General features: G+C 40.4%; 2 protein-coding genes across 3 annotated transcripts; one reads left to right on the top strand and one right to left on the bottom strand.

Annotated features, from left to right (window-relative positions):
- Positions 1-1,289: 1,289 nt before the first annotated feature.
- On the bottom strand, positions 1,290-11,558 carry LOC115008217 (RNA-binding protein 5-like). 2 transcript variants are annotated; one of them, XM_029431658.1, is made up of 26 exons: positions 11,422-11,558; positions 9,489-9,578; positions 8,849-8,902; positions 8,610-8,772; positions 8,378-8,521; positions 7,784-7,853; positions 7,336-7,409; positions 6,403-6,489; positions 5,995-6,055; positions 5,798-5,866; positions 5,539-5,699; positions 5,319-5,416; positions 4,899-4,986; positions 4,454-4,519; positions 4,299-4,365; positions 4,103-4,206; positions 3,872-3,962; positions 3,664-3,755; positions 3,397-3,579; positions 3,140-3,289; positions 2,826-2,900; positions 2,554-2,733; positions 2,310-2,384; positions 2,098-2,216; positions 1,892-2,009; positions 1,290-1,693 (listed from the first exon to the last, which is right to left on the bottom strand). In XM_029431658.1, the coding sequence occupies exons 3-26, from the start codon at positions 8,863-8,865 to the stop codon at positions 1,568-1,570; spliced, it is 2,478 nt and encodes an 825-aa protein (XP_029287518.1). In that variant the 5' UTR covers positions 8,866-8,902; positions 9,489-9,578; positions 11,422-11,558; the 3' UTR covers positions 1,290-1,567. The 2 variants fall into 2 exon arrangements, with proteins under 2 accessions (XP_029287518.1, XP_029287520.1); XM_029431660.1 differs by having other exon boundaries at positions 1,552-1,693; positions 8,378-8,518.
- Positions 10,728-14,958, top strand: emc3 (ER membrane protein complex subunit 3). Its single transcript, XM_029431661.1, has 9 exons — positions 10,728-11,058; positions 11,454-11,625; positions 12,566-12,623; positions 12,751-12,844; positions 13,153-13,257; positions 13,410-13,491; positions 13,605-13,684; positions 13,997-14,079; positions 14,162-14,958. Exons 2-9 carry the CDS (start codon positions 11,471-11,473, stop codon positions 14,288-14,290), a joined length of 786 nt encoding a protein of 261 aa, XP_029287521.1. The 5' UTR covers positions 10,728-11,058; positions 11,454-11,470; the 3' UTR covers positions 14,291-14,958.
- Positions 14,959-15,093: the final 135 nt, after the last annotated feature.

The following is a 15,093-nucleotide window of genomic DNA, read 5'->3' as shown; positions in this document are numbered from 1 at the left end:
GAGACCTGGGTGAGCTCTGGCATCCTGACTCTCCACGACGCATAAAACCTGATTGTAGGGGAGGATTTCTAGCCTTGTGACTGTTGTATTATGACCCAACCTCAGTGATGTTTAATCGCCCCCCCCCCCCCCCCTGTTTTGTAAGTTTTTTGTTTTTTCATCATCTTTAATAGTGTCAGGTTGAAGAAATTCCTTCTGAAAGTGACACTGCCCCCTAGTGATGGTAATGAGAGTGAACTGTATGACATACAAAAAAGCAGATTACATATATTGCCACTATGATATCATCTCACTGGAATTTGACTGACATTTTACTGCTGGTCCAAGTTGTAAAAGTGACTGAATAAGCCCCCCAAAATTACTTAAATTCACCTACATGAAAACTATCCACAGGAAAGTGGTGACATTCTTCACATAAATGAAGGACTAAACCACCCCACTGCGGAAATGTATCATTACAGAGTTAAAGAATTAGGAACAACACAGCCATTAAGGTGGCAGGAGCTATTGTACTGTCCTGCTATCTTTGTGGCGTCACACAAACACGTCCATCTTCAAGCTCACTTGTTCCAGGAAACAGCAGAGATAAAACGACCATGAACAAACATAGCAATATTCTGTGGGACATTTTCAAACTCATTCCAACTGAAGCGAGAGCTGGGGAAACATGTCAGACATTAAGCCTTAGGAAAGAGGATATGAAGGTAGCCAATAGAGGGTCTGGCAGAAATAATGGACAACATATCTAGTGGTGAGAGATTTAGTACTTGTACTGTATGTGTATACAAACATAAATGAGCATTTTGATAGCAGCCTATAGAGCAGTAAGACTCTAAGGATTGAGGATGTATTGGATGAAACTACAGTGAACAAGGATGTTGAGGCTGGAGGACCAAGTCTCTGCGTTTACATGTTATATACTGTAACAGCTCGTAAAGCCCCAGACACAGCTCATTATTTTCTTAGAAGCACAGCTATGGGCTTATTTGGTATTCAGTAGTACAACAAAAACATAGCTGAGAGTGAAGCTGTATTATATGAAGGATACCGAATCATTACTTACAAACATGACCTCTTAAATGAAGCCTACACTTCCAAGTCACGAAAGAAACATTGTTAACTGCAGCATTATTAGCGAGAGGTGACGTTTATGCTTGGTTGATATGTATGTATTGTGCTGTTAGATGCAGGAATGTTGGGATCGTTGTTGGGTAAAGTTTCTGAATAGACAAAAAAAGTAAATATTTATTCATTCGTTGTTTCTTATAAAAGAAAACCTTGCAGAGAAGTATTGTTAAACACAGGAGGTTGGCTTTATTTTAGATTTTCACAGAAACAAAACCTCAGCAGGTCCACATGATTTTATACACACTACACAACATGGTTCATTCAACTGAAAAGGTATATAAAACCAAACTACATTTTATATACATAGAGAAGATAGAAATGAGTTAATTAAGTCTGTGCAGGGGGGGGGGGGGGGGGGGGGTTATTTTCTCTTTTTCACAGTAGAATCATTTGGCCACAAAATTCATATTTCCCGGTTCAGTACGATTCTCTCACCGCTTCAATCTATCTCAGTGAAGCGTGCGAACATGGCCTTACGAACGGCATCCTTGTAGGTGTCAGATGCTGAGAGTTCATACGAGGTTCCTTTAATACCCAAGCCTGCGCCCTTGGTCCTTAATGAAGCCTGTGGGGAGAAAGACGGTTATTAGAGGAGACAGATTGGACGCAGGTCGCCCCTCAGGTAACAGTGCTAATTGCTTTGTGAGTGAAAAAAAAAAAACCCCACACAAAACAATGACATGCATATTCCATCTGTTAGGAGCTGGTCGGGATACGAGAGTGTTCATATGAAGAGATATGTGAAATAAGTGTTCCTCCTCACCGAGATGGGAGCGGTGATGCCTTGTTGGTGGCGACCGAGACCTTTGCCTTCCTGCCAGCCCATCGCTTGCATCATTTTGTTCCCGATGTTATCACTCGTAAGGCTGTCGTCTTTGGTTCTGTGGAAGGTGAAGGACGGGAGACGTTAAAGATGAAATGACTTAAAATGTGACCAGATGTTTTGCAGTGAGATTTATTCACACTTACACTGTAGGTGTTGGCGGATAGTAGAATTTCTTCTTATTATTATTCTTCTTCTTCGGTGTAGGAGGTTCGGGAACACCGTACTTCACCCGTCTCTCTGCAGCTCTGTCTCTGTACTTCCGCTGTTAAAACAACCATAACATTTTATTAAATGTGTCCTCATTGCAAAGATATTTCACTGATAAGAGAAGAATTGGTATAAAATCGTCAAATACCTCAGTTTCTTTCCTCTCCTGCTCCTCCAGCTCAGCTTCTGTGAGTTTTGATCTTCTCTGCATTGCCCAGTTTTGCTTTAACAATTTAAAGCATTTTTTTTAAATTTCCAACTAAACATCACATAACACATATTTATTCAAGACAGAATAACATCCTCTCCATTTTGTATGTTGAACAGATGGCAGAGGCCAGAATGTCCACAGCTACTTGCAGATTTGACGCCCGCCGTCTCACCATCCTCACCTTGTGGAGGTCGGAGAGCTGCTGGTGACGCAGCAGAGCGTCCTTGTTTGGGAACTGCCGTCGACAGAGCAGACAAACCATATTATTCCAATCCATTATTCTTTCCTCCTCATCTGCTGCTCTTTCTGGGCTGCCCTCCTCCGGGTCACTGTCTCCGTCGTAAGCAGCAAACAGACCGCTCTGTAATATGAAGAAGGATAAAAGGGTGAAGTTAAGGGATGCGTTTCTTTTATTATTATTAATGGTTGAATGGGAAAAGGGCACAAACACACCTTAGCTGAAGTCTCCGGCTCTGTGATCCTGAATTGTTGGATCATGAAAGAAGGAATCTCAAAGCCTCGCGTTTGCTAAATAAGGAAGCAACTCTCATTAACAAACAACACACACACACACACACAAGCAATACTATCATGATTGTCCACAACACAGAAGGCCTAATGGTTTAGAGTCAAAGAACAAAAGTTTGAATTTAAACAAAAAGTATGTATTTGAATGTGCCTTCCCTCAGTCTATATTCGTAGTTTCAAGTCTGCCACGACACTAATCCAAAGCAAAACAAACTAAAGGCCCAGTGACGACTGAATACCTTTTTCTCAAAGATGAAGAAACCTGCATCGGCAGCTGCAGACTCTCTCCTCTCTTCCTCCTTGGAAGGTGAAACGCCTTGGAAACTGCTCTTAAAACCTTCTTTTTGCTTATTCTTTTTTTTTGCCCAACGCTCCATGTCCTTTGCGATCTGTAATTGTATTACCAAATATTACAGAGATCATTTAAATGACAAGAAACGAGTCATGCAGTGAAAAAACATTTCTTAAAAAAAAAGAAAGAAACAGGAGCATTTACCTGTTGTGCAGACTTGCTTTTGGGCTTGTATTTTTTATATTTGGGCTCTTTACTGTTTGTGGCTGAGGAACTGTTAGCCGACACTTGTTCTGTGCTCGTGTCGGAGTCGCCCGGTGCAGGGACGTACGTCTCCTTCTCACTGTCCCAGTAGAGGTACTGCTGAGTCTCTGAGTTATAGTGGTACTATTCATAACAAGCATAAGAAAAATGTTAGAAACTGATCAAATAAACTCACAGTGTCTGGCAGTAAGACCACAGGGAACATACTTGGCTGATGGGATCATAGTAGAGGCCGGTCTGTGGATCATAATAGTAACCTGAAGACTCATTATACTGGTACGTGGAGGTGTCAGGGGCAGCTGCAGATACAAAAAGAGACGCATATGAAACAAAACATGCCTCATAAATCACATAAAAAGTCATTGTTCTACTCGTTCACATGCAGAGCAGCCATCGTGGAGCCAACTAATCTCACCTGCTGTGTTAGCAGTTGGGGCAGCGCAGGCCGGAGCTGCAGCAGTGGAAACACCAGCAGTCTGTTGTGTTGCATCATCAAGGCTCATGAACTGATGTGACAGAGAGGGGGGGGGGGGGGGGAGGGAGGGAGGGGGGAATCAGGATTTACTTTTGCAGCCACCAAAAAAAAAAAAACTGTTAAATTATAAATGAGTAGTTGTGTTTCAGTACATAGTTGCCATAGTAATACCTGTAATGCAGGCTTGCTGTTAATGACAGGTTGGTAAACCTGAGCCGTCTGGGATATGACCACACCTGCCGTTGCAGGCATCAAGGTATTCATTCCTGGAGCAGCTAAAGACAGACGGTAATGATAGATCAGCATTCCCAGCCGTAGTATAGAAATCAGTCAAAAATATCTCTGAGTGACTGACAGCTCTTATTACCTCCGAGTAATCCATCTCCAATGACAGGAGCAAACACCTCCGGCTGCAACACTTGATAGCTCTGTGCCTACATCAGAGGAAGAAAAAAAGGTTACTTTAGTCATTGGTCTTTCTTGTTAAAGCCATTGTCACAATAAAGCAGACTGTGAACTGACCGATGTTTGCTGTGCACAGCTTTCTGAAGCAACGTAGTCAGAGGTGGCACCTGAACCTTGCTGCAACTACAAGAACATAGAAAGAGATGAGCGCAAAGTCAGCACAGAAACACAGAAAACCCCCAAATGAAAACATGCCAAGCTGCATTGATTCAGTAAACCTTAACCACATAATATATTTTTTATCAACAATCAAATGACTCCTTGTAATGTCAAAGTCTCTTAAAAACAACGAGCCCACTGAGAATAGACACTCTGGGCCTTTCATTTAAATCACTTTAATTCACCAGTCCATAGGTTTGAGTCCCTGTTTTACTCATACCACCTTTTAGAAGTTCAGAAGTGTTGTGTGCTTTAATGTCACACCACGTAGTGTAGGGAATTTTAAGTGCAACAAATGTAAATGACTGACAAATACTGCACAGCACAAGTAAAACCCTAATACCTGGCTGGATGACCACTGAGCGGCAGCAATGGCTGTGCTGGCAACAGAGAGAGCAATGGCTCTGATCCCATCAGGCTGCGCTGAGTCTCTGGAAAAGGACACAAAGCCATTAGTAAAACCTCCATTTTGCAGCACACGCAGGATGAAAATGGGTCCTTTGTTTGCTTTAAATACGCTTGCATTTGAAAACTGAACCTGCCTGCAGGACCAAATAAGCACCCATTTCATGTCTAGTGCACTAGAACAAATGAATAATAGAAAATAATAAAAACACCACTATCTGGGGATAAACCTTCCCACATGATGCAGTTCACACAGTATGGCTCCAATAAAGCTTATGTGTACTATATTGTATGATTAAAAATCTGAATCTAACTGCATGTGTGTGTGTGTGTGTGTGTGTGTGTGTGTCGGACTCACTTCCTGGCACTCTTGGCATAATCCACACCAATTGTTTTTCCATCCAGTTTTAGAGGTGGCTGAAGGCTCTGGAGAATGGTGAGCAGCTGAGAAGCCTCCTATACAAGAAGTGAAGACGCAAGATTGTCACACGTGTGTACACCGAGAAGAAACATATTGACTTATGTCATGACTACGTATTGACATACAAGGGGGGGGGGGGGGGGAAACAAAAACATACCAAGGGAGATGAGAGCTGAACAAAGGCAAAGCCTCTATTCTGTCCCGTTTGCTTGTCTTTGATGAGGCGGATGTTGCCCGCTGACAGGTTGGCATAAGGGGCCAATAAGTTCAAAATTCCATCAACACTTACAAGAGGGGCCATGTTTCTCAAGATTATTGCTGTAAACAAAAAAACAAACAAACAAAAAGTATTGAGGAATAAATGTCGAACGCTATTTACTGTTACTGTTCGAATGTGTGACGAAAAACACACTTACTGTCTCCATTGTAATCTCCTGGCTGTTGAGACTCAACATTTAAACCACTTAGTCCTGGTGACTCTCCCTCTGTACGGCAAGGACAAAGAAGAGACACACATAGGTTACCATTAGGTCAGTGAGAGCAGGACACAGTGGAAGATTCTTACAGAGAAGGACCAAAATTAGACTTTTGGTTTGTTGAAGAAACAACTCACCAACTTTGGCCGTCCCACACCTGAAACACTTCAACCTCTTCCGGAAATTGTACAGACCACACTGATGAGTCAATGACAAATGTAGTTAGGCTCCTAAAAACACATGTGCACTTTATACTGACTTATTAACATACTAGCACTATCGTTACAGCCCATGTTCAGTCCTTGTGCAACAGGCCTGCTAGTACGTAATAAGATGATACATTAAGTTCTTTTTTATATTAATACTTAGTCTATTTTTTACTCAGTATATGACCCGAATATGTTGCGTTTCTTGTTTTTGTAACTACTCATTACCGCCACCTCTCATTTGTCTGAGAGAACCTGCAAGAATTCCAAGGTGCATGTCCTCTGCATCTGTGCAAAAGGCAAACAAAGTTACTTGAACTAGTAAGAAATTAAACTCACTGCAACGCAAAGCCAGTTTTCAAACTTCGCCTGTCTCCTGTTGCTGTAGTGCACCGCAATGTTTTTCCCCTGGATCACCAACTTGTTCTGCAAAGTCAAAAGCCGCCAGTTATTTCAAATTCCAAAAGAGAAAAGTGAGAGCAGCTGGAACGGAAAAGAGTGGCTAGGCTTACACTCTTAGCTGCTTAGGAGTGTCTCAGCGAGTAAAAGGGAACAGAGATAGAAAGTGAAGTTCAGAGAGAAAGCTGCAGTTCTGTGTACGAGGGAATGAGCTCTCAAAAAAAAGAAAAAAAGGGTTCTAAGTGTTTGGGATCGGAGTGCCGCCAGCTCGTCCATGTCTCACGCCAGTCTTCGGATTTTAAATGGAGTTGAGAAAATATCCAAGGTGACTGAGCTGGAGCAGAATGTGCTATGAAACCACTGGACAGTCTGGACTGAACAAGACTACTTGGGACTCTGTGAACAGGAAGTATAATCCTTTCATAAGGAGAGCCAAAAAGGCTTATTTAGCTTCTTTTTTTATATATATATATATATATAAATATATAAAAGGTCCTAAACTTTATGCGTATCTTGGTTAACATTTGTAACAGAAACAGAAAAAAGATTTCATTGTATTTCCAGAAGCAAAAACCTTTATACAGTGATTCAACACTGACTTCACAACATTCCTAAAAACTAAAGCAGTTGAGACTATTCTGAAAAAGCTGCTGTATACTAAGTCAGCCACGTGTGTGATATCAAAAAACATTTACCTCTGATATCACAGATTTGTGTGAGCCAAGGTTATGATACAGTCCTGCAGCTAAATACCAACCGTTTTTAGCTCTGTATACTACAAATATGCACAACTCTCAATGATCACTCATGTATAGGTTCATTGGGACTCTAATCTCCAAGAATAATTCTAAACTTGGTGATTGTTGAGGCAACCTGATTGGTCTCCATCCATCGGGTAGAATCTTGCAAGTGATAAAACTCCACGAAGGCGAAACCTCGGCTTATACCTAGAGACAGCATTCAAATATAGACGGGAGGCGTGTTAGTTAGAATGCTTTGGTGCAACATTCAAACTCACAATGGACTTGTACAGTCCAGTTCAGTTCAAATCAAAACGGAGATAGGAAGGGTGCTTACAAGGTCAAGGGGATGGTGGTAGATTTTCTTTACTGTAACATGTAATATCAGTACAAAACTGGTAGAGGAATAGTACATACAGTTACCTCCTTACCTGGCGATATCATCAACAACCAGATAATCTATGTGACACAAAGGATCCTCGGACAGTAGTAATAAGAGTTTTGGTTTTTTTCAGGGATTGCAATAAAAGGGGTAAAGTGGGCTGTGAGACAGAGCGTGGAGGTTAATGTGAGACACTCACCGGTCCTTTTCCTCGTCAACCGAATGTCCACAGGCTGGGGCCCCAGCAGCTGCTCGAGCGCCAAGCGGATCTGGAGAATTGAGGCAGTGAGTCAAATTAAACTGTTCATTTTCATGCGAGTGAGGTAACAAAAAGGCGGCTGAAACTTCCTTAACTATACAAGAAGCCGGAACAAACCCTCGGAACAAAATTGTGGTAAAGCCAGAATGAATGCGCCCAAAACCTCCCAAAATAAGCTGCTTGATGGCGATTAAATTGTCATGCAGCTCAAGTGTTTTAGGAATTTAGGTCAACAAATGAAACAGATCAGTGCAGAAGTTGCCTCTGAAATGTACACCTATTTACATTCACAAAAGGATCTCTGACTGATTTCTGCATCATACCTTTACACCCATTCCAGGTCAGTTTACAGATGTGAGCTTTGCCCTTAGAGCTGACAGCCAGCCACTCTCCGCCTCTAATACCATCACACTCTTTACAAAGGATTCGCTGTTCCTCATGAAAAATTAAACCAGAAGTCGGCAGCTCTACCTATCCCGTTACGCTTGGTGTTGCTTCACCTTTAAAAAGCATCAGTGAGACTTGTGAGCTTACATCATCCTCTGTGACATAAAGAGTAAGGCCCCTCAGCATAATAGTCTTGCTCTCCTCCAGCTCCATTTTGCAGTCCTGATCAGGATAATCCCCATCGCATTCATCATCGGATATGTCACTGTTGCGCCGTTTTCGGCCCCTCTGCTGCAGGCAAACAAAAAAAAATGCTGTTATTGTTCAATTTAGAAGCAGGATGTTTTGAGGTGTTGGTTAGGTATTCCTATTCACTTACCTCTAGACTCTCCCTGTGCTCGTCAAAGCACTCTTGTTGTCTATAATCATCCCATCGTCGATCATAATCTCTCTCCAGGTCCCGACTCCGTCTTTCCTGCCATTCTGGATCATCTCTCCTCCCATCCGAACCATATCTTCCACTACGTTCACTCCGACCAAGCCTGAAAAAGAAAAATGAGTGTCAGTGCCAATACAATGAATATGTGCCACCTCCGTAATGAATTATGACCATTTTACCTTTTATCAGCTCTCATAGTTTAATGTAGAGGAGACACGTTTGATCAAGGAACTCTGTAGAAAAATCAAAATACTTGTTTCAGCCATTGAATAAAAACAAATTAAAAATAGCTGTCAGCAGGTGTTTAACGTCAGTCAGGGAAAGCATCAGACAGACAGATATTATCAGGATACGCATTTCTATAAAAGCACATTTGTCCTGAATACTTTATAATATTAATACACTCCAATAAAAAAGTGCCTGCACTTTTGCACTGAATGTGTTGATCAAAAAGTCTAACATTTCTATATTATCGTTTCATTCAGTTGGCATATGGAGGCTGAGGACACAGATGAAGCCAGGGATACCGAAGGCCTGATTTGAAACGACTGACAGAAAATGTCACACTGTTTCAGATTCAGGTGAACAAAGTTACAGGAAAACTGTTCTACTGATCGTATACGCTCAGATCGGATTGCAAATTGTTTTTCAGCAACAACCCTGCTGAAAGAAACGGGCCTTCGCTAACACTGTAGCGAGACGGTCAGTTTAGCTAAATGCGCGAGCTTAAACGTTTGATACCATTGCGTAACTTTAAATAATTTAGTTTACGTTAGTCTGAACAACAAATATAAATAAGTGTTCTTTTGTGTTACATACCGTTTTAATATCACAGACTGCCGCATCTGAGAGTTTGTAGGATTGTAATATTGTCTTTTCAGCAGGAGCGTCTTCTTCTCTGTTTCAGGACTTATTGCAAACAGATTCATTGCGCATTAGCGCCACCCACTGAGCGGGAGGACACGGTGAACAAAACAAGCGAATAACAATGCTCCCTGTGAAATGACTGTATCACCAAAACATCTACTGTACTAAAAAAATAAACATTACAGTTTAATATACAATTGTGCAATACTATCTTGCACTTTCAAGTGTATGCACAAGGCTGTTACCTTGTATAAACAGTTTACAGTAAGTTTGAATTGCCCAAACATACTTGCCAAATAAATCTGTTTGTGTTTACTTTAGAAATAAAATTATAAGACGTTTAAATCCATATCACTTGTTCTAAACCTAGTCACATAAGTAGTAGGCTGATTTGTGTTTCTCCAGACCTTTCTAAAGATCATTTCTAAATATATGACATGTGTCTGTTTCACTGATCTCACTGCTTGTATGACATAATCCCTTTAGCCTCTGCATTTTTAACATATACAATTACTGCTCTGCATGTCAATCCTGCCTCTTTGCTACCTTTAATTCCCACACATGTATCAATAAAGACGCTTTAATTATACACAATTTAGAATGGTGTTGACCTCAAATTAAATTGTTATGCTCTTACTTTATTTTAAATGTAGGAGCAACTACAGAAACAGATTAAAATTCTATTCCTCCTGTCTTTGGTTGCCGAGGTGAAACCTAAAACATGTCACCTATTATTTACTGTGTGCTGTTTAGCGGTGGGAAGTAAGTACTGTAAGTAGGCTAACTATTTTGAGGTACTTTACTTGAATATTTCCATTTTCAGCTACTTTATACTTCTACTATACTACAATTCACAGGGAAATATTGTACTTTTTTACTCCACTACATTCATTTAATATAGTTATTAGTTACTTTGCAGATTCAGAATAATACAAAATATACTCACAAATAAATTATGATCTATTATTAGATGTATTTAGTATTTAAAAATATGTCCTTGGGTATATTATCCTTCAAGAGCCTGTGAAGAAACTCAACTGTCTCTACTTACTTACTAGAGTAAGTAAGTAGTCATGTAGACATGACCAAAACTCTTTGTAGCAGAGTGATATTGCAAATCTTACTTAAGTACTAGAGTATTTCTTCCACCACTAGTGCTGTTCGCCCTGCACTGTCATGGACCTAAGGCTGTCACACTTGGGACATCCCTGTCAGAGGGACACTGGCTGGTCAGGGCAGACACTCCCCCTCCATCACCGCGGGGTGGCGCTGCAGTCCCAGTGAGATGCGGATGAGCTGTAGAAGCAGAAATCTGCTCTCATCCCTGGATCCAATACCACAGCGTGATGGCCGCAGCAGTGGATGGAGCTGTTAAATATTGTTTAATTTATTGAACTACCTCACATATACAGCGTATGATTTGCGTCTCTCTCAGCTTGGAAACAACACTGCAAGTGGTCTCCGCTGCGCTTACAAGACTCGCCTGCTCCCACCGACTGTGACCCCGGCCATCAGGAAGAAGGTAGCCGGCTTGCTAACGTTAATATTAGCGGACCAATAGTCTCAACTGTGTTAATAGGCGGTAGTTTTATAAATTATTGCTGCTGTTTTATTTAAAAAACAACAAATCGTTTCTACTTTGTAAAGTGGAGCTTAGATTAGGTTGTTTAATATTTATCATGTTTGCTGGCTAGCTAGCTTAATGGGCTGACAGCTCTTCCCTCTGTGGTTACGAGGCTCGGACGTAGCTTGCTACATCTTCTTAGTAATTTAGCAAACTATAAAATAGAAAGGCATCACATTAGTTAGAACGTCACCTTAATGTTTGAGACGAACACAAGCTGTGTTAAAGGTGCCTGCTATATACTGAAAGTATTTCTCTTACGCTCGCCATGCTGTGTGTCTTTGATTCTTCAGTTAAGCTAGCAGGCTGTATGGCTGAGCCGGAGCTTTTGCTGGACTCCAATATTCGACTTTGGGTGGTGTTACCCATCGTCTTCATCACCTTTCTTGTTGGGGTGATTCGGCACTATGTATCCATTCTTCTTCAAAGTGACAAGAAGTTGACGTTAGAACAAGTATCTGACAGGTACGTAATCTTCACAGTAGCGCCGAGATTGAAAAGTGGCAGATGGTAAACTGCTATGTTTTAGCGGTTTGTGCCGATCCCTGAAGTGGTACAAACTGCTATGTTTTAGCGGTTTGTGCCGATCCCTGAAGTGGTACAAACTGCTATGTTTTAGCGGTTTGTGCCGATCCCTGAAGTGGTACAAACTGCTATGTTTTAGCGGTTTGTGCCGATCCCTGAAGTGGTACACTGCTGGTGCTCCACCGGGATATACCGTCGACTAACGGCAGGTGTCGTTCAGAAGAGCCATGCCACTGGCAGACTGTCACACCAGTAACTTCCTCCTGATACCTATTTCTCATAAATGAATCAATGTTGCGCAACATAGCGCCGTAAGTAAATGATTGTCTAACACCAGTCAACACAAATGTATAGCAAAAATAACTAATCCATACTTGTATTATATTGCCATGTTTAAAAGTCGAATGCGATCATACACATACAAGTCGGAAAACATTACCAGGCGCACGTGTGACATATTATTTATTATTCACCATACTTTCAATGAGTAGGCCTACCTGTTGGCTATCATTTAGGGTTATCAGGTGTAATCAATACATACAGACGTTGTAATATCAGACTATCCATTGTCAATTAAAACAGAAAAAAATACATTAATGGGAAATATGTATCAGTGGATGTTACTGGTCTGACAGTAAACGGTGTATTCCGGTGTAACACTAGCAGCATACCACTCCAGGGATTGGTTTACCATCAGCCACTTCTCCATTTCGACGTCACTTCAATTCATCATCATCATCATGGTTACAGTAGTGTGAAGGCAATATGCCTATGTATACTACTGATCTTAACATAGATAATTGTGAGGTGGATCATATAAAAACAAAATTAAGATTCATGTTAATTAATATACATTATTTTGTTCCATCTCCAAATCCAGCCAAGTTCTTATTCGGAGCAGAATCCTCAGGGAAAATGGAAAATACATTCCCAAACAGGTGGGGAATTTCATCATACATCTCCAACTCATGCACAAGTTATTGTCTGACATATACAAAATGCACACTGGTCTTTGCATTTATTTGTCACAAATAGTGTGTTACTTAAAAAGTCTCTTTGCTTTAGTCTTTTTTGATGAGGAAGTTCTACTTCAATAATCAAGAAGATGGATTTTTCAAGAAGACCAAAAGAAAGGTTGTTCCACCCTCTCCAATGACAGGTAATCATTTTTAGAGTATTTACTAATACACAGGATATGATGATACAATCTTCAGTGTTATAATCCACAGTGACCCTTCATAAAGAAGCCCTTTTTAAATATAAAAAAATGTCAGTCATTAAAACAATAATGTTCTCAGGATTTTTGTGCTTTAAGTCCGTAGTTACCAAACAATACTGTTAGAGACATATTTGCATTTTTATTTAGCAGCATAGTCGGGGCACAGTAGTTATCACTTATATAAAAAAAACTGTCCTTATCAAGACTTACATTGAGTGCATGTTGTTGCATGCTGTATCTCTTCACAGATCCCAGTATGCTGACAGATATGATGAAAGGAAATGTCACCAACGTGCTTCCCATGATCCTCATTGGAGGCTGGATCAACTGGACCTTTTCAGGATTTGTTACAAGTAATTATCTCATTCTCTCAGATCTTGCAGCTTGTGGAGCAGAATGTGACATGAACAAAAAAATATATACTTTAATGTATCTTGCTACCAGATAAGATATTGTTTATATGGAGATACTACATTGAGTTCTTTCTGTACTCTATTTCACACAGCTAAGGTTCCCTTCCCTCTGACTTTGCGCTTCAAGCCCATGCTGCAGCAAGGAGTAGAGCTACTCTCCCTGGATGCCTCCTGGTAAACTAATAAACAAGATCTGTAGAGATGCAGTGTATTAGTCCATCTCAAAATGCTTAAGCTAGTGTGTGTCCTTGATATTTTTGTTCTGTGTGTGTGCGTTTATCATCTAGGGTGAGCTCGGCGTCATGGTATTTCCTGAACGTATTTGGACTACGAAGCATGTACTCTTTAATTCTAGGCCAAGATAATGGTAGGTGCAGCTAATTTTAATATAATTTTGAGAGTTTTGTTCAACAGTAATACCAACTCTGTCTTACTACAAGTAGTTTGATTTACAGGAATATGAACATGATAACAATATTTCATTTTAATACACTCCATCTCATTTTAAGTTTTAGCTACAGATGCAACCATTCATAAACCAATTCCACCTTATGAGTAAAGCCTGTAACTTTGGTGAAGTCTGTAATGCCTTATCTATGTGGAAATAGCTTTGGATTTGGATAGTTATGTTTCATTCCCAGATGATGATTGCTTTGGCTATGCGATGCAATCCCCACAGGTGCCGATCAGTCGAGGATCATGCAGGAGCAGATGAGTGGTGCCGCAATGGCTATGCCTGCAGATACAAATAAAGCTTTCAAGGTATATACTGTAGTTTTAGCATAATTAATTAATGTGGTTGGGCTTTGCTCGTGGTTTATGTGATGTCTGTCCTTGATTTCAGGCGGAGTGGGAAGCACTGGAACTTACTGACCATCAGTGGGCGCTGGAGAGTGTAGAGGAGGATCTGATGAGCAGAGAGTTGGACTTTGATGGCATGTTTAGCAAGGAGCTGCCAAGTGGTATCTTCTGATGGCCTGGTTCCACCTGGAGCCTTCAATTTGAATTTTGATCATTGCAGGGATTTGTTTTTGGTTAAAGCAACAGAGATGGGACAAATCCCTCCATGTTATGCAACGTTTACATTCACTTATTTGTGGTCCTCGTCTTTTCACATGTATTATTACCTTTCCATTCCTGTCCATAGACTATCTGAAATCAATTAATAATACACTGGTTCTGCTCCTGTCTCATCTCTTTTGAGACAAGACAAGAAGGCTTTTTGCTTATTGGAATGCATTATTATTAGCTTGTAACTGTATGCCATCATGCCATTAGGTAATAGAATGTGAACTACCTAGTGCTTATTGTTTCTTATGTCTTGCACAGCTAGACTAGCTGTCTTAATTTTCATATGTATCATCATGTTTAAACAATAGAACACAATACCATTTAACATGTCTGAATGATGTTTATTTAATTATACTTTAACAATCTTTAATGACTCCTTTGTTAGGTCATAGATAAATCAGCGGTTCTGTGTGAGCTGCCTAGAGTTGGAAGTAGAACCAGAACTGATAAGCTGTAGGCAGAGAATGTTTGTGTGATTGAAATGTTGTGATTTTGAATTATGTAGATGGTTTATTTTGTAATGTAACTCCTCTGTGTTTTGTACAGCATAAAGCCTGTTTTGACAAAACATTTTTTAGTTTTCTTTGTTGCAATGCACCCCAAAACATTAAAAAATAATAATAACATTAACATGCAAACGAGTAATTTGACGAATAATGTCTGTCAACCATCAGGCTATGAATTTTCAAAGGTGAAGTCAGTGGT

This window comes from Cottoperca gobio, chromosome 5, assembly GCF_900634415.1.
Source record: "Cottoperca gobio chromosome 5, fCotGob3.1, whole genome shotgun sequence".
NCBI lineage: Eukaryota > Metazoa > Chordata > Actinopteri > Perciformes > Bovichtidae > Cottoperca > Cottoperca gobio.
Note: the sequence above shows the minus strand (reverse complement) of the source record. Positions and strands in the feature narration are given on the sequence as shown.